At 41.1% G+C, this 20,355-nt stretch overlaps 2 protein-coding genes across 4 annotated transcripts; one reads left to right on the top strand and one right to left on the bottom strand.

Moving 5' to 3' along the window:
- Window positions 1-1,767: 1,767 nt before the first annotated feature.
- On the bottom strand, window positions 1,768-15,505 carry LOC102221305 (GATA-binding factor 1-B-like). Of its 2 annotated transcripts, none has more exons than XM_023325211.1 (6): window positions 15,421-15,505; window positions 9,053-9,279; window positions 7,032-7,538; window positions 4,936-5,081; window positions 4,710-4,835; window positions 1,768-3,323 (listed from the first exon to the last, which is right to left on the bottom strand). In XM_023325211.1, the coding sequence occupies exons 2-6, from the start codon at window positions 9,264-9,266 to the stop codon at window positions 3,036-3,038; spliced, it is 1,281 nt and encodes a 426-aa protein (XP_023180979.1). In that variant the 5' UTR covers window positions 9,267-9,279; window positions 15,421-15,505; the 3' UTR covers window positions 1,768-3,035. The 2 variants fall into 2 exon arrangements, with proteins under 2 accessions (XP_023180979.1, XP_005800677.1); XM_005800620.2 differs by lacking the exon at window positions 15,421-15,505 and adding an exon at window positions 10,406-10,524.
- A 400-nt stretch (window positions 15,506-15,905) lies between these two features.
- Window positions 15,906-20,103, top strand: LOC102221039 (ras-related protein Rab-7a-like). 2 transcript variants are annotated; one of them, XM_005800619.3, is made up of 6 exons: window positions 15,906-15,974; window positions 16,940-17,065; window positions 17,354-17,480; window positions 17,582-17,800; window positions 18,401-18,526; window positions 18,624-20,103. In XM_005800619.3, exons 2-6 carry the CDS (start codon window positions 17,010-17,012, stop codon window positions 18,708-18,710), a joined length of 615 nt encoding a protein of 204 aa, XP_005800676.1. In that variant the 5' UTR covers window positions 15,906-15,974; window positions 16,940-17,009; the 3' UTR covers window positions 18,711-20,103. The 2 variants fall into 2 exon arrangements, with proteins under 2 accessions (XP_005800676.1, XP_023180980.1); XM_023325212.1 differs by lacking the exon at window positions 18,624-20,103 and having other exon boundaries at window positions 17,582-17,846; window positions 18,401-18,520.
- The last annotated feature ends 252 nt before the right edge of the window (window positions 20,104-20,355 follow it).

Genomic DNA, 20,355 nt, shown 5'->3' with positions numbered 1-20,355 from the left:
GGGAGGATGAGAGTGGCGGAGCCGGCAGCAGGTGGATGCTCTGGGTCTGTGGCCTCAGTGATAACTTATCAGTCATCTTGCAGTCCTGACTGAGCAACCCCAGCCCTGCTGCTCAGCATGAAAAAAAAAAAAAAATACATACATCACACTTCCTTGCCTCAGTGCTGTGTTTGTTACTAGCCGCTTTAAAAGGCGTTGTTAAAGTCCTTATATGCGAAGGTGGAGGGATGTTTCCGTGGCGATGTGGAACCATTTTTTGTTTTTGTTTCTCCTGCCACAAAAGTCAGCCAGAAACTTTGCCTCAATACTCTAATCTAATCTTCTGAGACATGACCACAAGTGTGATCAACATGAAACAGCTTTATCTGCCTTATTGAGCAGGATTCCTCTACAGAAACAATCACAGTGTAGCCGCGAGGTTTCTTCTTGTAAAACAACCATATAAATAAGTGGAATAAAATTGTATGCTTTTGGGACGTAAAAAGAAAACAAGGCTGCACTTATTAGTTAACGTGCATTCTGTATATTCAAGGGAAAACGTTGGCCTTAAAAACATTAATCACAGATCTGAAATTTTATCACTGCAGAACTGATATGTATTTTTTTTCTTGTGTGTCTTTTCTGTCAGGCAAAAGTTTTAGACACCTGCAGACACCTTAATCATATTATTGAGGGGGGTTAAGCCATAGACGTACATATGTATATATGGTTGAAGTTACCGTTAACTTGTTGCTAATTATAAAAAGGATGTAAAAAGTCTGTTTAGGTAGCTTTTTTTGTGTCTGATAAGTACAAATTCATTGTAAATTGTCTGGAAAACGTTTAGTTTCATAACTTTTGTTGCCAGCCTGTAGGAGGCTACATGCATATTGTGGAAAAAGAAAAAGAAAAAGATGCTTGACACTGTGGTGTTTGTAAAGAGTCGGCAACACAAAGCTGATACCAAGAGCCCAGAGATTTCGCAGTTTTTGCTGTCTTTGATTATGAAACAGCAAGATCCTCTAGCCATCCTCTATCTTTATCTTTATCTATCTTTTTGGTCTTAAATTTAATTAGAGGGGGCATTAGAAAGTCTTAAAATTGACTTGCTGAAACCTGCAGATGCCTTGGGTGCATCCAACCCATTTGAATAAGTGATGCAGGCCCAGACTAAAACTTTATCAGAGCAACTTACTAGCAGACAGCTGATGGGTTAGGACTCAAAGTCATCCTTCACTTTCCCTCTGTTCCATGGAAAGAAAAGCAACTCCACATCATCCAGTCTGACTGAGGTCTGCATGAAATTTATTCCACATCACTCACGTTTTGGATTTTATTTGTGATAAAGAGGAAAGAAAACACACAACCTCCTTTCTCCTTCACAGTTATGCATCCCTTTACTGTATGTTAGCCTATCGCAAGTGCAAAAGTAAAACAAAATTGAATAGATTCAGGTTTGTGGCTGTCCCAAAATGTAAAGAGTTGGTTAAGGGGTATGAGTAGTCAGATTGATCTGGAAAACGTCACAATTAGAGTGTCACGTGTCAGAGTCCCTGGGGGGAGCAAAAACATTAGTTATCAAAACAATCTTGAAAAAATGTTTGCTGTGAAGTTCTAAAGGTCACATCCAGGGTCGGATTTACAAGGACGAGGCCCCCAGGAGCCAGTTTTGGTACCTTATCCACTTGAGAAAAAATCTACTACTAGTTCAAATTATAACACAAGGTAGTCCTATACATGACTTAATGCATGTTGTTCCTAAAAAATGACTATAGCTTCTCAATTTTCAAAAACTTGAGTATTGTTTATTTTCATAAAAATCATTTTCATACAATTTAATTTATATGGTCCTATATGTTTTATATAAAGTACAAAGCAAAACATATATTCGCTGAAAAAAAACAGGGTAAAAAATAAGTCTTGATACCCCCCCCCCCCCAAATATATATATATATATAAATTGGGGCCCTGGGCTACCGCCCCTTTAAGGCATTTCTTCGGGGAATTTGGAGGTTATTCCCCCCCAGAAGTCAGAAAACAACAAACAGCTGAAGACAGATGTGTTCATTTGGTTTACGCAGCAAGAATGTGCTGATATTTGCTTACCTGCTAAGTGTGTGAAAATCAGAATGAGGAAGAAAGAAGTAGAAAATCCCTGGACTGGAACGCTGACACAGCGTGACTCAAGAATACCCTGGTTATTTCTCTAAAATGCTTTCATTACTCAGCACTTTCAGCTTGACACAAGAGTATTACCTCTTGCTACCATCGTGTCTGATCTCTGGATACAAGCAGGGCAAATAAGAACGGAAAATGGAAAAAGGTTTCACACGAGTTAGTGAACATAAAAACATGGCCTTCAATGCGTGTCGGTGAGACAGACGCCCAGTTGTTCCTCAACGGGCAAAAACTGGCAGAAGCATCAAACCAGGTGTAAGTGTTGCACTTTAGTTGAGTGTTTGTCACTTCTGCGGAAAAGGTAGGTGTGGGGCAGGGGGTATTTGCATAGCGACTTTGTACAATTACACTGTCAAAGTGGATCGGTGGCCGCACAAAGGCACCACTATGTCTGCGTGGAGGAGGACAATGCCTGCACACAGGAGGCAGCGCTTTGGCCAGGCCACAGAGCTGCTGAGGATTCAAATGACCTAAAACAAAACCCCTCGCCAGTCAAGCATATAAAGTCAAACATTTTATTCTTCTCTCTGCAGCTTTAGTGCGGTTAGATCATGTATGCAAATACATAACAGAGAGCCGTGAACATTAAAACTCCTGTGTAACTTCACATTATTTAGCCCGAAGCAGACGCTGGCAGTAAATCAGACGCTTGTTTTGTATTTACAGAAGGAGCAAATCTGTCATCAGTGTGTTTACATGTGCAGCAAGCTCTGTGGAGGGATTTTTATCTGGCCTCGCACGTCAAAATATGTCAACGACAGATGCAATAAAAAAATTTAAAAAAAAAATACAGTGGAAAAAATAATAAACAAATCATAATTTATGTACAAATCCTACATTAGACGAAGGAGGAAGCACGCGCTGCAGCTGCTGCAGGGTCACACCAGAGTGGGCACCATGCCAGAGTTGAGGTGGTGCGCGTAGGGCAGGCCGGCGGAAGGGTGCAGCGGGGTCGGGGTGGGCAGGAGGTGCGGCGTGTGGCTGTAGGTCAGCAGAGTCCCGGGGCCGAGGGAAAAGGGCCCGCCGTTGTCGTCCAGGGGAGGCGGCTGGACCGCGTCCAAGTACGGCTCCAACATGGCGGCCTTCTTGCTCTTCTTGTTCTTGTTGGAGACTTTCCGGTTGCGGGTCTGGATGCCTTCTTTCTTCATGGTGAGCGGTCGGTTGACCTGGGGAGTAAACCAGAGGAGTTATGTCACAAAAGTCCCCCGATGCGTCGGGTTGGAAATGTTGCTTTGACCTCGTGTGAGGCTTCAACAGGGCCGGCCCGAGTCTTTCTGGGGCCCTAAGAAGATTTTTATTTGGAGGCCCCTCGTACCAACATCTCCACACCAGGTGCTTCATCATTCCTACGCCTTTGTGTGTAACCTATCTTTATTGCCATTCGTAATAAGCTTACTAATATTATTAAAGCTATTGCCTTAATTAACTGAATTAATTTGAATTTTGAAATGGAGAGCGATATTAAAGTGTGGCAGTAAGGTTGGACAATATTACTGAGAAACGTATCACACTATTAGCATGTCACATCAGTCGATATTGATATTTATTGATTAGTTTTTTGTTTTAAATATCTGAAATACTGCTAAACTAGTGCCATGACCTTTCTTCTTTTTTCCACACTTTTCACACATTGTTTTTTATTTTAAAAATTGCTGCTACGCACGTTACCCAACAGGTTGTTGCCAGGTAACCAAGGAGAGAGCCACTCTAGCTAAGCTAGCTAATCTCTCATAGCTAGCTTAGCTAGCTATGAGAGATTGAGTGGCTACAGCCTTTCCTCTGCCTACATCCCCCAGAATGCTATGCGGTTCTGGATCGGAAATCAGTAAAATTATTGAATTCCATCAGACGTATGATCTACTGATATTGATCATGTCTATCGCGATTATTGATTTATTGTCAAGGCTTATATGGCATATCATCAATTTGACAGTAACAGTGAATTTAGAGTAAATGATTCAACAAGTTTATTATCTTGTTTTTAAAAAAATTTTAAAAACTGCAAAAAGACAAAGTCTTACCAAGTATTTTTGTCTAGTTTGTATTGCAAATATCTTAGTATACTTAAGAAAGGACAAAACTAGCTTACAAGTAACATTTCGGGAGTTTAAGTCAATAATTCCTTAATATTCATAAAAAAAATATGAGTTACTTTGGCAGATTATTTCTCTTATAACGCGACAATTTCCCATGTGATAATTAAAGTACTCTGCCAATACAATAAGTATTTTTTCATCAATATTATGGAATTATTGACTTAAAACAAGATCGTACACCTTTCAGAAATGTTACTTGTCAGTTAGATCTGGCTTATCTCAAGTCTACTCATTTATTTTCACTCAAAACTAAACAAAAATACTTGGTAAGATTTTGTGTTTTTGCAGTGTGTGCAATTTATCGCCGCAAAATTGAAAGAAATAACCTCCATCATGTCTTCTTATATAAAAATAAAACAGTTGCCATTTTAAAAAAAAAAAAATTAGTAAAACTGATGTAATGGCCCAAAGCAGCCGCATAACTCGCTTCTGCCTCGGGCCGTCCCTGGGCCTCACATTGTGCAGTTTGAAGTAGAGTCCGCAGGCGTTGCACACGGGCTCCCCGCTGGCGTTGCGCCGCCACAGCGTCGTCGTGCTGGTGTGACAGTTGGCGCACACGGTACCCGCGCGCTTGCTCACGATCTGAAACACGCGCGAGGAAAAAAAACAACAACAACACGACAATTAAGGTTTCCGCGGCAGCAGGTTGCGCTTAGCACCTCCGAGAAGGAGCGAGTCCCACCAGTCTCTTCTTGGGCCGGATCAGAGGTCGGTTCTGGCCGTTCATCTTGTGGTACAGTCCGCAGGCGTTGCACAGGTAGTGTCCGGTACCGTCCCGGCGCCACAGGGGCGTCGCGGTGGCTCCGCAGTTCACACACTCTCGGGCCTCTGAAGAAAAGGAACAAAATGTGTGTAAATATATATATATATACAGTACAGACCAAAAGTTTGGACACACCTTTTAATTCAATGAGTTTCCTTTATTTTCATGACTATTGACATTGTAGATTCACACTGAAGGCATCAAAACTATGAATAACATGTGGAAATATGCACTAAACAAAAAAGTGTAAAACAACTGAAAATACCCCTTATATTCTAGTTTCTTCAAAGTAGCAACATTTTGCTGTGATTACTGCTTTGCACACACTCTGCATTTTCTTGATGAGCTCCAAGAGGTCGTCACCTGAAATGGTTTTCACTTCATAGGTCAACCTGCCCTGTCAGGTTAATAAGTGGGATTTCTTGCCTTATAAATAGTCATGAAAATAAAGAAAACCCATTGAATTAGAAAGGTGTGTCCAAACTTTTGGTCTGTACTGTATATATATATATATATATATATATATATATATATATATATATATATATATATATATATATATATTATTTGCAGTCACCCCCAAACTGGACCAATGGCTACAACAGATCCCAGGAACAACATCAGACATCTCAGTCCAGAAATGTGCAGTCCTTGGCACAGCCAAGATACTGCGCAGAACCCTCAAGCTCCCAGGCCTCTGGTAGAGGACCCGAGCTCAGAGGATAAGAACCACCCGCGGTGGGTGAGAAGGGAATTATTATAAAATAAAGGAATAGTCCTTCCTTGACATTTCCCTTGCTTTCTCTGGCAGATGTTTGGGTTGGCTTACATTTCGTGACAACGCGTTGATAGAAACTTAATTACAAGTTTTGGCAACTTCCAGCCAAGACAAGTTGCCTTCCTGCAGCTGCTTTGACGAGTCGTCGTCAAATGGAAACGACTTCCAACATTTCTGCTCAGCGACCTTTCCTGAAATCTCTTTTTGTTTATCAGTATAAATCGGTTTGCTGTACTGTAATTAGCATTGTGTAGAAAATCCGGCTAACGGTACCAAGGTTACAGCCTGAAGACTGAAACCTCCGTCCTGCTGTTCCTACAACCTCTGTCCTTTTATTGACATCCTGAAGAAAGTGTAGGAGTGACTTGAGTTTATTAAGGCTCCTATCTCTCACTCACACTTCCCCATCAACTTGATGCAATCACCTTGGCTTCAGTAAGTAAATAGCATTTTTTTTTATTACCAAATGGTAAGTTTACTATCCTAACTAGGATCGAGTTAAACAATATTTAAGTGAATTAGAATTTTTCTGTATGACTGAATTGGAGAGGTTTATTTATATGTTGTTGTTTTTTTATAACTGGATATGAATTAGATCTGTTTGTCTTTTAAAATTCTTTGAGATGACATTTGTTAGAAATTTGCACCACAAAATAAACTGAATTAAATTGCTGCTGTGCACTGTCAAGTCAGCTGGCTGTAAGGAGGCGTTTGTTGTACTACTGACAAAAAAAGATAAGGCTGTTTAGAAAATATCTCTAGTTGCAAAAAAAAAACCAACCCCTTATTTCTATACATGTGTTTGAATTTGTGTATTAAAATCATATTAAAAATACTGAATTAACATAATTTTAACTGAAATAACTTTTTCCTTCGAAAATCTAAAATAATTGTTGTCTTTCATCGAGTTTAACATTCTGTTTTAAATATCATGAAACTGGTATTTTTACACAAGGAAGTTTTCATACCAATCCAACAGTGGTGTTCCTAAGAGGTGGCCAAGAGGGGGGCAGCAACCAGGAGAAAATTGACAACCGCTAAGCAGGTATGAAACATACTTCAATTAAACTCACTATTCCGTACTAAACTTTTTTTTTTATTATTGATTTGATGCAATGTTTCACTTTTAAGTGTCACATTTTCATTAAGTGAAAAGGAGAAATTATCATAATTAACAGAAATTTAGGCTTACAAACAATATATACATATGTACTCAGTTTTCTGTGCCGAGTCTCACCTGGAGTGGTCGGCCTCAGCTTGTTGCGGAGCTTCGGGGAGTAGGACGGGCTGATCCAGGCGCCGGCGCTGGAGTAGAAGGCCGGCGAGCCGTAGTCCTGCGGCCCGCTCATGTACGAGCTGTACGGGCTCAGCATGTGGGGGTGCGAGTGCGACGAGGGGGTGTACATGCTCCCGGCAGCGGGGGTCAGGTTCAGGAAGTTGCTGCTGGCACCCGAGCCGCCCAGAGGGCTCAGACGCTCCGCTTTGAGGGCCTCCTGGAGACGGGGGCTCTCCCGGCCCTCCCTTCCGGGGGAAGGGTATCCGTCCCTGGAGGCGGTGAAGGAGGAGGCCATCCCGGGGGAGTAGAGGGAGGTCGGGGTGTGCGAGTGCAGCGGCGTCTTGGTGAGCGGGCTGCTGCTCCAGGTGGAGGCCGCGGGGCTGTAGGGCGAGCTCAGCGGGTGGCTCGGGGGCCCGTCCAGGAGCTGGAGGTTACTGAGGAGGCCTGGGGAGGTGTACACCTGCCGGACTTTAGACCACACAGAGAAACAGGAATGAAATCACCAAGTCTGGATTTCAGATCGCTGGGCTTTTAAATAAGTTCATGTGGGCCGCAGCTCAACAAAGGAATAAATTTGGCTGCTTAGTGAATTAGACTTTACTGAAAAAAGAGAATGGAGCTCCAGCTTAAAAAAATGAGTTCATTTGTTACATTTAATCAAATTAAGTTTGTCAAACTTAATTTATTTACGTTTGCTTCACATGACAACTTAATAAACTTAATATGTTTACTTAAGCTGATTACTTGTAACAAATTAACTCAATTTCTTTTAAGTTGAATCTCCTGTTTTGTTTTTTCAGACGGGGTCTATTTTAGGAAGAGGATTTCATTTACAAATTTACATCTCAAAGGGAAAATATTAAGCATAACCCAAAGTGTTTTTTTCTTTCCCCAGCCATATTTTCTTTTATATCATGGCAAATATTAGAGAAAACATAAAGGGACTGTTTACTCCAAAACAGACTTGAACACACGCACTCATTTACTGGGCTTAACACAGCGAGATTTTTAAAGGAACTTCTTATTTTTTTGTTGTTGCTAGGAATAGATTAAAATATTTTAATAACCCCCAAAAAAAAAGGTATCAGGCCCCAAAGGTTTAGTAAACTGAACATATTTCTTTGGTAACACTTTATTTGACTGACATTAAACTGTCATAAACATGACAAAGTCTTGATGAATGTTTACCACCGTTGTCGTTTTGTGTAATTCAGTAAGCAGACACTTCTAGTGCAACTTTGCATTATAAGTGTCACCGTTTACTGAATAATGGTGTTATCATTCAGTAAATAACAGTCATTATTATATACTGAATAATAATGACTCTTATTATTCAGTGGATTGTATTAATCTACTGAAAGAATGTTTAGTATTAATTTACTAAATCAAATTATTATTTAATCCAGTAAATTAAACATTAATTTGCTGAATGAAATGTTATTCAGTAAATATTAATATACTGAATTCAAGTAATGTTAAATGATATTAATTAAGTTAATATTAACTTAATTCAGTAGATTAACTAAATGTCAAACAATGGAAAGCAACCTGCATTGTTCAATGGAAAAATCATTTTGTTTTTGTAATCAACAAAAGTTTAATGCAACTTCTTTGCATTAAAAAGTTGCCATTTTTAAAGTGTCATTCTTGACCAAATGACACTTGACGACCTCTGGCATGAACATTCATGAAGACTCCAGGTTTATGTCTAAAAACCCTTCCAGTAAATGTTAGCATTTCTTTTATAAAGACAAACATCTCAGACTTTTTCTTCACACTCACAATAATTTGTTGTTTATTTATTTACTTTTTTCCATTAAATATTGCATGTGTAATTTATTGCTGGGTAAGTAAAAAGCACTTGTACCAAAAATAGTTTTGCATTTTTAAAATGGGGGCCGGCCGCTGAGTATTTGCGCCTTGGGGCAAACTGTTGGGACGCCCCCCGGTTCAGAGGATGGCGAGGGATCGCTGGCGCTCACCGGAGCTGTGTCTGTAGCTGGACGGCGCTCGGCTGTGGCTCGGGTTGGGGAAGAACGAGGACAGCCCGGCGTAATCGGCGTCTGCGGCTGAGAAAAAGGCCTCTCCTTCTTCCCCAGCGGTCAACAGGCCCGGGTCAGAGGGGAAGCCGGCGAGGGGGTCGGAGCTGAGCAAGGTGGGAGACGCCCAATGGGACTGGTCTGACGAATCCTCCATGATCACTTTCACCCTGAAATAAAAACACAGATCCATCACTCGTCCCAACACTCCGCTCTGCCAACGCAGGCGACTCTGATCGAGGCAGATAGGGCGTCATCGCCGGGCCCCGTCGTTTGCTAACACAACAAACAAGTGCAACTTAAAGTTATCAGGGACGAGATCTCTCGACAGCAGGCTTTTTCAAACTTCCTTTTCTAGGATCCTCATTTGACTGTGGCTGAAAGTAACAACTAAAAATAACCGGCTCTTTAAAAGTAGTGATGCAGCCAGTGACCGAACGGTTACTAGGTGGCCTTAAAATATAATAGGTATGCCGGTTGGAGGTAGGCTGAAGAAATGCCCGAGGGGATGAAAAACGCAAAAAAAGGGTCCTGTTTCTTTTTTCTTCTTCTTCTTTTCATAAACAGAACGCCTTAGAGAGTGACAGAAAATCTTCCCCAAAACATTTATTTTCAAGAATACAAAAAGTGGTTAAAGTAAGAAATATCACAGTCGTGGTAAAAGTCAGTGTGAATCTCGCTCAGGATCTTTACAGGAAAGAGAAGAGGTAAGAGAAGTGGCTGATAGCGTGAGATAAAGTCTGAGAAAATCTGATAAGGCCCCGTTATTATAATTCTGAATATGTCCATCTGCGATGATGAAGTCAGAAACACGCAGGACGAAAAGAAAAATCTGATCTGATTCATAGAAATCTGAAAACAAAAGTGTGAAGACAAATCAAGGTAGAAGCCAGGAAGAAGTTTCACATGAATACATTTAAATGCAACTTCATAATTACAAACGCACAACTCGTCCTAAACTGAGCATTAACTGCTTAAAATGTTTCTTTTTTTTTGTTTTGTTAAAATTATTTACGCCATTTTTCCTAACTCGATTTAGAACCAATATGGAGGAAAACATATTTGAAAAAAGTCTATAAAACAGATTGCTTTGATTAAGTGGAAACGCCAATACTCACCGTTTCATTAAAAAGTTTCCATCTCAAAATGAACTTTAACCGCGATGCCAAAAGTGGCCAATCAGAAACACTCGAATTTTTTAAAATATTTTTTTTAATAAAAAAAAAAAAGAGCAAAACAATTAACGAGAGACAACTGGAGAACATCAGTCCAACATGAGATGAAGTGGTCACCTACCAGAGTGGATGCTCACAGAATTTCTACAACCCAGCGGAAAGAGGTCCAGTTCAAGTCGATGGACTGACTGACTGACTGTCTCGCCGCAGGCTGATGGCTACAAGAGCAACTTCTTCAACCAGCAGCAAAGTTTAGGGCTTACGAGACAGTTCGTGGGAGGGGTTGGAGACAACTTTTTTTTTTTTTTTTTTGACAAGACACACCTCTCTGGTCCACAGAGAAAGAGCCTGCAAGATGGTAGATGTTACATTTTTACAGCTACAAGAGAGAGAGAGAGAAATCACCTTTGACTGTGTCATTTATTTATGAAATACAAATATCGCCGGTGGGTTTGTGGCCCTCGAAGGCCGTTTTAAATCTTAGTTCCTCTGCTCTTCCTTTATGTCCCTGCGCGCTGCTTGCGTCACATTGATAACGGCCGAGTATCTCGGATGATTTCCACCACGAATAAAAAAAAAAAGCGCCAAACCACGGCTGTTATCAAGGCGCTCCAGGTGATGGACGGAAACGTCGGATGAGACGGGGTTTATTTAGGTGTGGGAGTCAGACGCGTCGAGGAGCAAGGCCATCTCCAGGGCCCTTCAGGGAGCACACGCGCCAAGGAGAGGCCCTCCTTTTCTTCTCTTGTCTTCTTTAGTGTCTGTTGATGAAATGTGCATACAGCCCCAGATAAGAGCGAGCCCACATGGAAAAAGAGTTTGAGAGGCATTTGAACAAAGCGGAGGGAAAAATGCAAAGACGCAATTTCTTTGTGGTCCGGCAAAGCTTGGAGTGGAAGCGCAGTAATGCAAATCGGGGGAAAAGCAGCAATCATACAGGAGAGATATGGTATGGACACGGCCTGGCGGCGCACAAGCCCGACAGTGTGCCCGGTCATTTGATAGTCAAAGCAGCTCCCCAAATTTCCTCTCTCTTTGTTCATTTACGGTTTTCAGGGAAATCAGGGGAGAGAAACAGTTAGGCAGAAATTAGATGAAAGCTGATCTTTTCCCCAGCCTTTTAAGAAACCACAGCGGTTATAGAGGATTGATTCCTGATAACCTGCATCAGTTTGCCCAGGTGCAAATTGAAACATGGGGGTCATGGCAACTGCGGGGTGAAAAAGTGTTTAATTAACTCAACCATGTCTGTGAATTTTCCATTCCTGGGAACAATCGTTCAAGTAGGAAACGCTGGCCAAGAAGCCAACAGAAATAAACGGATGAGAATAGCAAAGGTCAGCGAGGTCAACCTTTTGGCAAACTTTTTATGAAACGGATGATCGGCAAACCGGAACCGGGCCGACTTTACCTTTTTAATAGGACGCTCAGGTGAAGTACTTGCTTTTTTTGTGGAAGCCTTGATTGGATTTAATAGAGTTGGAAGCTAAATGTTTATTCATTTTACTAGAAAAGTAAAAATATCACCAACGTAAAGCGAGGCATAACCTCAATGTAAAAGTACAGCTGGTTCTATAGGGGGACTTTTAGTTCTTCTAGAAAAAGTTAGTTTTAACCATTTACAAGGTAAATACACAGGTAATTAGTGTGACGTAGAGCCATTAAGCCACAGAATATACAGACTAAAAGAATAGTTGATCAGGAAACTAGCATTTATGTATGAGGCCCATTTGGATAGGAACCGACCTGAAAAATGAGCACAAAATGGATGGAGCGCAGGTTAATGATGAGCCCAAGGTAACATGGAAAAGAATCCGATAACACATATCATGCCGATACAGATGTGATCAAAAATGTCACCCAATGTAAGACAGTGGCTAATTTGACTTACAATTGGTGAGACAATGTAAAACAATCCTGGAAATATCATTGGACAGTCCCTATCCTTAATCCAGGATCTGTTTCAGAGGTTTTGTAAGGACAGACTTCTAAACATTGTCAAAAACTTTGACCAGTCGTCATCAGGCAAATTACACCGCATCATCAAATGTCGAAACCCTGACTGTTCCCCAGCTTTCTGTCTTCGTCTGTTTGAGATTTTATCACTGTGTGGTTTCTGTTGTCCAGCTAGTTAATGATTTTTGAGCATTTATGTCACAGGTCCTGCATGTCCTGCATGTATCACAAAGGGTCGCCAGCTGGTGTTGCTCATAAGGTTTGTATTTAGTCAACCAAATAGGTCCAATACAGGAAGCCCATTGGAAGCTAATTCAAATGGCCCCGATATACACATGTTTTATGTGTAAGGAGCGCAATAAAGATTATAAAGAATAACAACCCAAAGTCTGGTACCTCCTCCTCTAGGAATAACATTAAATCCAACTTTATTCTGTTTCACTTTCAAAAGAAAGAAAAAACAGCAAGAAATGCAAACTGCTGCTCCCAGTCACAAGCTAACTGTTAGCAATGCGGGCTAATAACAGGCTTTGTTGCATTTCATGTATGAACCCTAAACAAACAAATCACAATCAAAGGTTTTACAGTACTGAGTGTGTGAAATACTGAAAGAGATACAAGAGGGCTAAACAACAGTTTATTGTAGCGGCTATCGCTAGCTTAAACACGTGGTAAAATCTCAGCCTTCCTGTTTATTCATCCATCTTAGAACTTGCAGAGGAGAATATTTCAAGAACTCGAAGTCTAAACTGAAGAACCAAAAGCAAATGCTGGTAGGTATCCATATTACCACTGATGTTGGAACACAATTGTTGTGAGGGGTAAATAATTTAATGTAGCAGCTATTGCTAGCTTAAGCACATCGCTGCTGAGAAATCTCAGACCTTCCTGTTTATTTGTCTAACTTGTAACTTGAAAATGTCGACTTTTGAGCAGAAATGGAAGCTGTAGTTAATCTCTATCCTTCAACCACAACACAGTAGAACAGTTTTATTTTCCTCCTTTATTTTTTATCTATGAGGAAAAACAAAAGAAACCGAAAAAGTCCCGCATTGATACTTTTTAAACACTTCCACTTGAAGGATGTTAAACATGGGAGGATGAGAGCGTTCTTAATTGCCTGCACGCTTGCCTAATCGAGATGTTGCTTGTCCTGATTATTCAAATTATTGTCCAAAATTAGCATCTTCAGAGCTTGCAGGTAAGATGAGATGCATGCTGGGTAGGCTCGATAGGCACTGCACAGTGTTTTCTATAGACGTCTTCCTTATTTATCGACTGGATTTGGTCTGCTTTCCCGCTAAGGACCGCTGTGTCAAAATGAAATGGGACTGAGCCGAGCTGCTCTCTGAGCACATCGGCTTACTTGGCTGTTATGAGGAGGAGTGACGGTGCTGGAGCCTGCGCCGCAAGCGAGGACAGCTGGGCAGGGACGCGGTGGCCTGCGACGCCCTGATAAGCGCTTATCAAGATGAACGGAGGAGGAGGCCGGGAATTACAAGCAGCGCAGCAGCAGGCCCACAGGACCCTGCAGCCTCGGCCTGGTCGTGCTGTGTAAGTCGGACTCATAGTGAGAGTGGCACATGTGCAGCGTAGCCCGTCAGATGTCAGTGTTTCCTGCTTGCACTCTGAAGTGACACTACAGTGTGAAGTACAGGACAGTTGGGGGCGAGGGGGCTGTTTGAGCCGGTCGTAACCCGGGTGACGGATGGCGTTGTCTGTCACCACTGGACTTTGATGGCAGCCTTCAAATTCCCAAGAAACGGGTTTCTGTGAAGGCGGTGCTCTTATCTCTTTGGTGCAGGACTGCAGCAGCAGTGCTATACTCAGGAGAGCACCCTCTCTCTCGCTCTCTCTCTCTCTCTCTGTCTGTCTCACACACACACACACGCCAACACACACAAACTGTCCTCACCATCACCAAACACTTTCAGAGATGAGTTGCCTCCTCCACGCTGATCTTGGCATGTGAGGTGACGTTTTTAGCAGCAGAGGAGCGTGAAAGTGCTGCTCTGACTAATAAAGTTAGCTTGTCACTTAGCTATTGTAACTCTTTCCACTGTTGAGTTCATGTAATCTCACCATACACAGATGTGTAAAAGTGAAACTATTACCACTTGTAACTTTTCCCTCCTAAATGTTCATGTTGTTTGGAGTTAATTTTTGTTCCTGTAAAGATCTGGTGAGCATTTCTGTTGTTGTTGCACGGATGCTGGTAAAATCTTTTTTTTTCTCCTCATTGCTTTGGGTTATTATAGAGTTGCCTTGCTAAAGTATTTATCCCTGTTTAACTTTTAAAAAAATGTCACATTGCAGTCACAAACCTCTGTTTCTTTGATATTTTCTGTCAGAGCAGCATAAAGTCAGATGACTGTGAATCTCATGGACCAGTGATACTGTAGTCATTTAGAAGGCTGGGTTTTCCAAATAAGATGATTTCAGTTTTGCTTTCGTTCAGATTAATAGCCATATTTGAACATCTGTAAGGCGCATCTGTAAGGGCTGAATAGCAGTGTGGCCAAAATAGATAAATAAATTTGGATAACATCCGCAAAGCAGTGAAAGGCGGTGTTATGTTGCATAAATGTTGTGTTAAGAGTGGAAAAGAAGTGGAACTAGAATGGATCCCTGAGGAACCCCGAAGTCAAGATGGGACAGGACTGAACTGTGGGTCAGTTAGCTGCCCAGAGCTTAGGACGCTGTTTGTAAAGGTGGATGAACATAAGTGGACATTATATATTTTCTCATTTTTATTTAGATAACCATTTTCCTTCCCTGTTTACAATACTTAGTACTTTGTGTTGTCATAGAATCACAAGAACATATGTTGAAATGAAGTCAATTTAACTAAAGAGCAGGAAGTTTAGTTACATTTGCAATAGAATTATTATAATAAATATATATAGCCTATATTGTTTTTACCTTTAAAAAAATCTATTTTCTTCTATTATTGCTGCAGTATTTTTAAATTAGCTGGACTCGCTAGCACCGGTTTAGCTTGCCCTGCTGCATGGCGTTTGATTGAGAAAATTGCGACAAAAGGCTAAATTATTGTACAATGTTGGTTTAGTTGCGGGGGTGTATTGACTATTAGTGTCAGTAAAACTAAACTGAAACATAAAACTACTCATTCTAAATGCAGCAACTTAACGTGGCGTCAAATACCCCAGAGAAACACACCTGACGCAGTGAGCAGTGATGGAGGCTTAACGGAAGCATCTGCTGCCCCCTGGTGGCGAGTCGAAGTGGTTCACTGTCATTCCGCAGGGAGTTTCTGATGAGGTTCTGTGTTCCTGGACTCGCTCTGAAGCAGTGGGGACACGGTGCACAGTTCCTGATCAGATATATAAAAGCATTGTGGTTTTCTAACACATCGAACATGGCCTTTTGGTAAGATAAATAAATAAATATATATATTTTTGATCCAGATTTTCTTTGGGCACAATACAATTCATTTCAATATTATGGATTAAAAAAAATTATACAAACACGAAATTCATGCGCATTTGTTTGCGTTGCTAATTATAGTTACCAATTAATTAAATCGTAAACTTCTTTTGCTTAGACAGGTCATACATAAGACCAAAACAAAAAAAAATCAAAGTTTTAATGTTATGCTGTTGCTCAGCAGACAGTCACTGACACCAGGAGGAGAGAAAGTTACAGAACAATTTAACTTCCCTTTGGCATCGGGTCTCTGCTCAGCGGTCCAAAGTCGTCTTCTTCAGACGAAGGTAAGTTTTGCTTTTCAGAAAGCATTCAAGGTCCCCGTCTCCAGTGATGATTTGGGTTGCCGTGGCGTCTGCTTGTGTCGGTCCGCTGGGTTTTATCAAGACCAAAGTGACTCCAGCCGTCTACCAGGAAATTAGAGCGGTGACACTGTGCTTGATTGTCAAAAGTAATGAGTAGTGAAAAATGCAGAAAAGCACATTCACATGCACGGGTTTCTTAAAAATCCATTTTAATTAGCAAAAGAATTAAATTATCTGAGACCTATAGCCATCAAAATGAAGAGAAACATACATAAAAATAGGTTTTCAACCTCTGTTTACTAAATCTGCATTCAAATTAGTTGCATTTCTAACCAAATTACTGATATACAACGCATTTTCAATATTCAAATCTACTCAAGTGGATCTGTGAGGGGAAAAACCCACAGTGTCCACCATCGCTTTCTTTGATACCATTTGATAAGATTTTGTATTTTCTGCTAAAAAAAACATTTAAAGGTCAAAGGTGAGCCATGGGTCAGCCACACAGATGTTTATCAAATGATGCCTTCAGAAGCGTAGGCCACAGCGTTGCCACACTATAGTCATTTAATAAACGTGCAGAAATCAAGACAATAAACAATTATGGTAATTGATTAAGTAAGTTTATATTGCAGTGGTTCAACGAGGACTACGTTGCTATATAATTAATAATATATAAAAATTAGTATTATTATTAGTGCTAAGGCTTTTGGTTCGTTCCCTAATCTACAAAATATGCTGTTTATAAAATTACGTCATCATACCATCAACATTTGAATGCTGCATTTTTTCCCTCCTTTTGTTCCTGTACTTTGCATATCATCGCTTCGTTCCTTAACGTGTTTCAAAGTCCGATGAGATATTTTGGAAAAAAAAAAAAAAAAGGTTTGATGAATGTCACTTAGGTTTGATAAATGACAACTAACCCATTGCGAATTTCCGAGCAGCACCCTGAAGGCGTCACCGTCCGCCGCAGCTTCACAGCTGCAGTCAATCTGGTCGCAGCCTCCGTTCAACATGGGTGAGGAAAAAACTCCCGTGACTCTGAAGACGATCCTCATAGGGAACTCCGGGTAACTTTTGGTGGTTTTGTTTTCACTCTGAAATGTTCGGACTCGGTTCAGTTCAAAGCTCAAATGTTTCACTTTCACTTGCCGCGACTCTTTAAAGTAAAGGTGTAAAATGTATGTGTGTAGTAAGTAGGCAGATGTTTAAACAACTTCATCCACTTTTTAACCATTTTACACGTCGCGTGACACACAGGTGGAGTTAAATGTGTCTTGTGACGAAGAAAGAGTTCAGTTTGAGGTTATTTCTAATTTATCTTGTGTGTGTGTGTGGGTGTGTGTGTGTTTACACAGGGTGGGAAAATCGTCCGTCATGAGCAGATATGTGGATAACCGCTTCACCAACATGTACAGAGCCACCATAGGGACGGACTTTTTCTCCAAAGCAGTCAGGATCAATGGGAACACGGTGACCCTGCAGGTTGGTGTGTGTATCACAGTGAAATGCATCAACCTTCATGACTGGCAGAGGCTCTGCAGCCTTGTGTTTCCCTCTCTCTCTCTTTGCGTGTGTGTGTTTAGATCTGGGACACAGCGGGCACAGAGAGGTTCCAGTCTCTGGGCACGCCTCTGTACAGAGGGAGCCAGTGCTGCATGCTGGTGTTTGACGTCACGTCCTCGACCAGCTTCAGCGCCTTGGAGATGTGGAGGAAGGAGTTCCTGGTCCAGGGAGAGCCTCAGGATCCGGAAGACTTTCCCTTCGTTGTCCTGGGCAACAAGACGGACCTGAGCAACCGGGAGGTCGGTCTCGACTCGTTTGCAGACTTCCTCCGTTGTGCATCTGCTGGCAAGTTGAGTAGGATTTTATTTAGGGGTAGCACATTGAAAGGGGCTCAATATTAGAGGTGGCGTATCGATTCCAGCTTGGTGTCGATGTTCAGATCGATACCTTAGCTTCAAATTCCCTCTTGAAATTTGTGCACTGTAGTTCCTCAACTCTATGGTAAAATTTCTTTTTGCCTTTTTATTCTCTAAATTCTGTCCCATGTTTTAGCAAAAATAATTAAAAGGAAAACAATAAAACAATAACTAAGGGCTGTAAGTTTGATACATCAGACTTAAAATATAAGTGCTGTCGATACTGGCCCTGTGTTTTCTTAATATCTGCTCAATACCAGTATATCCAGTATCGCACACCACACTGTTGAATTTTTGACACTTCATCACATAAAATCCTAATACAGGTTTTTTGTAGGAACTTTAGAGTATTGAGAGGAGAATTGATCCTAATTGGTTCTACTCGTAACTTTCTGAGTACCCAGTCCAAATATGAAAGATGTATAATAAGCTCTATAATCTCTCCTGCATTATAGATTGTGAAATACTTCATCTGCTGTCTAGGTGTCTCGCAGAAAGGCAATGCAGTGGTGTGAAGAAATCGGGGCGGAGTACTTTGAAGGAAGCGCCAAAGAGGACCTGGACATGGAGAAGCCATTTTTAAGAGCCGCAGAGCTCGGCCTCCAGCAGGTAATTCAGTCCTAAGAAAAAAAAAAAGCAGACTCGAGACACAGTCTCTGTTTAACATGTTTATTTTTGATGATAAAAGATACATTACTCCCTACAGTACAAAAAACACACATTGGAAAATACAGGACATTTCCAGATAACCTGCGAACAGCCGAGAGAAACTCGCAACACCTGCGAGTGCTGATAAGAGAGCACTCGTCCCGGCGCGGGAAGGAAAGTTCGGAGACCTCGGCACTGCTGATGATGACCTATCTAACAAGGGTGCAAAAATAAGTGACCCGGCAAAGGTACTGTGGAAGGAAAGGACACAATTGTATACCACATGGAGAGAGGAACAAACTCATTAAATGTTTTTTCTTTTTTTTTTTTTTTTTGAGAACCTTCAGCTTTATGGTCTAACTTAAGGCATCACTACTAAAATACACTGCTTTTTTTTTGCATGCATGTCTAGTTTCGTTTAACAGACACACCGACACGCACAAAAATTATGAATGCATATGAAGAGAAAGTTTCTAGAAAGAAATCAGGAGAAAATCCCAACCTGAAGCCACGGCGGCAAGCGGAGAGGCCCTGGCTTTGACGTTCGGGGCCTTTTTGTTTATTTTATTCTTTTAAATTACTGTCACAAACTGGATCTGCCCTTTTACACAGAAGATCTCCACTCATGCCCCCCAGCCAGACCAATCCCCCCTGTACACGTTTGGATTGATGGACCTAGTAGGATTTCACTCCCTACAGTGAATCAGCGGCAAAAAAAAATTAAAAAATCAGAACAATCAGGGAGACTATATATATTTATATATATATTTATATATTTGTTTCTTTTATAAGTAAAGACACAAAAGGCAATCAAGAGATGACCCAACATGTAAAAACAGTTTGTTACAGGTAATTATATAAAAGGCCAAGATGTTTGTTTTGTTGTTTTTTTTCTGTGTGTGTGTGTTTTGTTTTATTCTTGCTCTATGAACGAACTAATTTACAAGTAACACTCCGGCTGTAAGCGGCCTTCCCATTCAAAGACAAGAAACAGGTAGCTTAGCACACCATCTGTGGTCTGAAATACAGAGCCTTGGAGAAGGGAAAAAACAAATTAAAATTTATTCAGTTGATTCACAGACATTAATAAAGGTGTCGCGGGTTGGGAGGGGGATGGGTCTACGGAATATATGTAGCCATTCTACAAACTTAAAGATTCATGAGCAGAAGAAGCAACAACCGACCGGGCATGGGGAGGAAAAGATGGGACACCGATTTTTTTTAATCCCCCCCCCCCCCCCCCCTCCCTTCCAACCCGGAAAAATTTATGTTTGGCAAACAAAGCAACACAAGCATCAAGAGTAAACAAAGTAAAAAATAAAATAAAATAACTCCTCTCTCTGGGTCCACTTCAAGGTTCCCTTCAGTCCTACAACCTCTGCGGTTCTACTTGGAACAAATACAAAAGTCTCGTCTTTCATCGTCGTCCGTCAACAGGAACAACACGAACCACCTGAATGGTTTTTAAAAATATAGTGGCAACCTGAACGCAGCCGGCCATCTTCCCACGAACACAAACTACAAGAGGGGAGGGGAGGGGGGGAGGGGGTCGAACAGTTTTTAAAAAAAAGCGATGTGTTTTTTTTCTCTCTTAAAATGCACACAATTACACATACACACAGGAGGAAAAAGAAGCTTAAAAATACAAAAATAAACTACACAAGAGATTTTTTTTTCTGCATCATTGCTAATTTTTTGGGAAAAGGATTTTTTTTTTCTTTTGTTTTTTTGGAAGTTTTTCTTGAAACGTGTGTGTGTGTGTGTGTGTGCTGCCAGTCTCTGTCCTAGCA

Source organism: Xiphophorus maculatus, chromosome 20, assembly GCF_002775205.1.
Source record: "Xiphophorus maculatus strain JP 163 A chromosome 20, X_maculatus-5.0-male, whole genome shotgun sequence".
Lineage (NCBI taxonomy): Eukaryota > Metazoa > Chordata > Actinopteri > Cyprinodontiformes > Poeciliidae > Xiphophorus > Xiphophorus maculatus.
This window is presented reverse-complemented; position numbering and strand designations above follow the sequence as displayed.

Bases quoted from the DNA above. Each gene is read 5' to 3' on its own strand.
- LOC102221305 (XM_023325211.1), bottom strand. From the start codon at position 9,266: ATGGAGGATTCGTCAGACCAGTCCCATTGGGCGTCTCCCACCTTGCTC. The intron at 4,836-4,935 runs GTGGGACTCGCT...CGCGTGTTTCAG, and splicing joins TCCGGCCCAAGAAGAGACTG to ATCGTGAGCAAGCGCGCGGG. The intron at 3,324-4,709 runs GTGAGGCCCAGG...TTTACTCCCCAG, and splicing joins TCTACTTCAAACTGCACAAT to GTCAACCGACCGCTCACCAT.
- LOC102221039 (XM_005800619.3), top strand. From the start codon at position 17,010: ATGGGTGAGGAAAAAACTCCCGTGACTCTGAAGACGATCCTCATAGGG. The intron at 17,066-17,353 runs GTAACTTTTGGT...GTGTTTACACAG, and splicing joins ATCCTCATAGGGAACTCCGG to GGTGGGAAAATCGTCCGTCA. The intron at 18,527-18,623 runs GTAATTCAGTCC...TACTCCCTACAG, and splicing joins CAGAGCTCGGCCTCCAGCAG to TACAAAAAACACACATTGGA.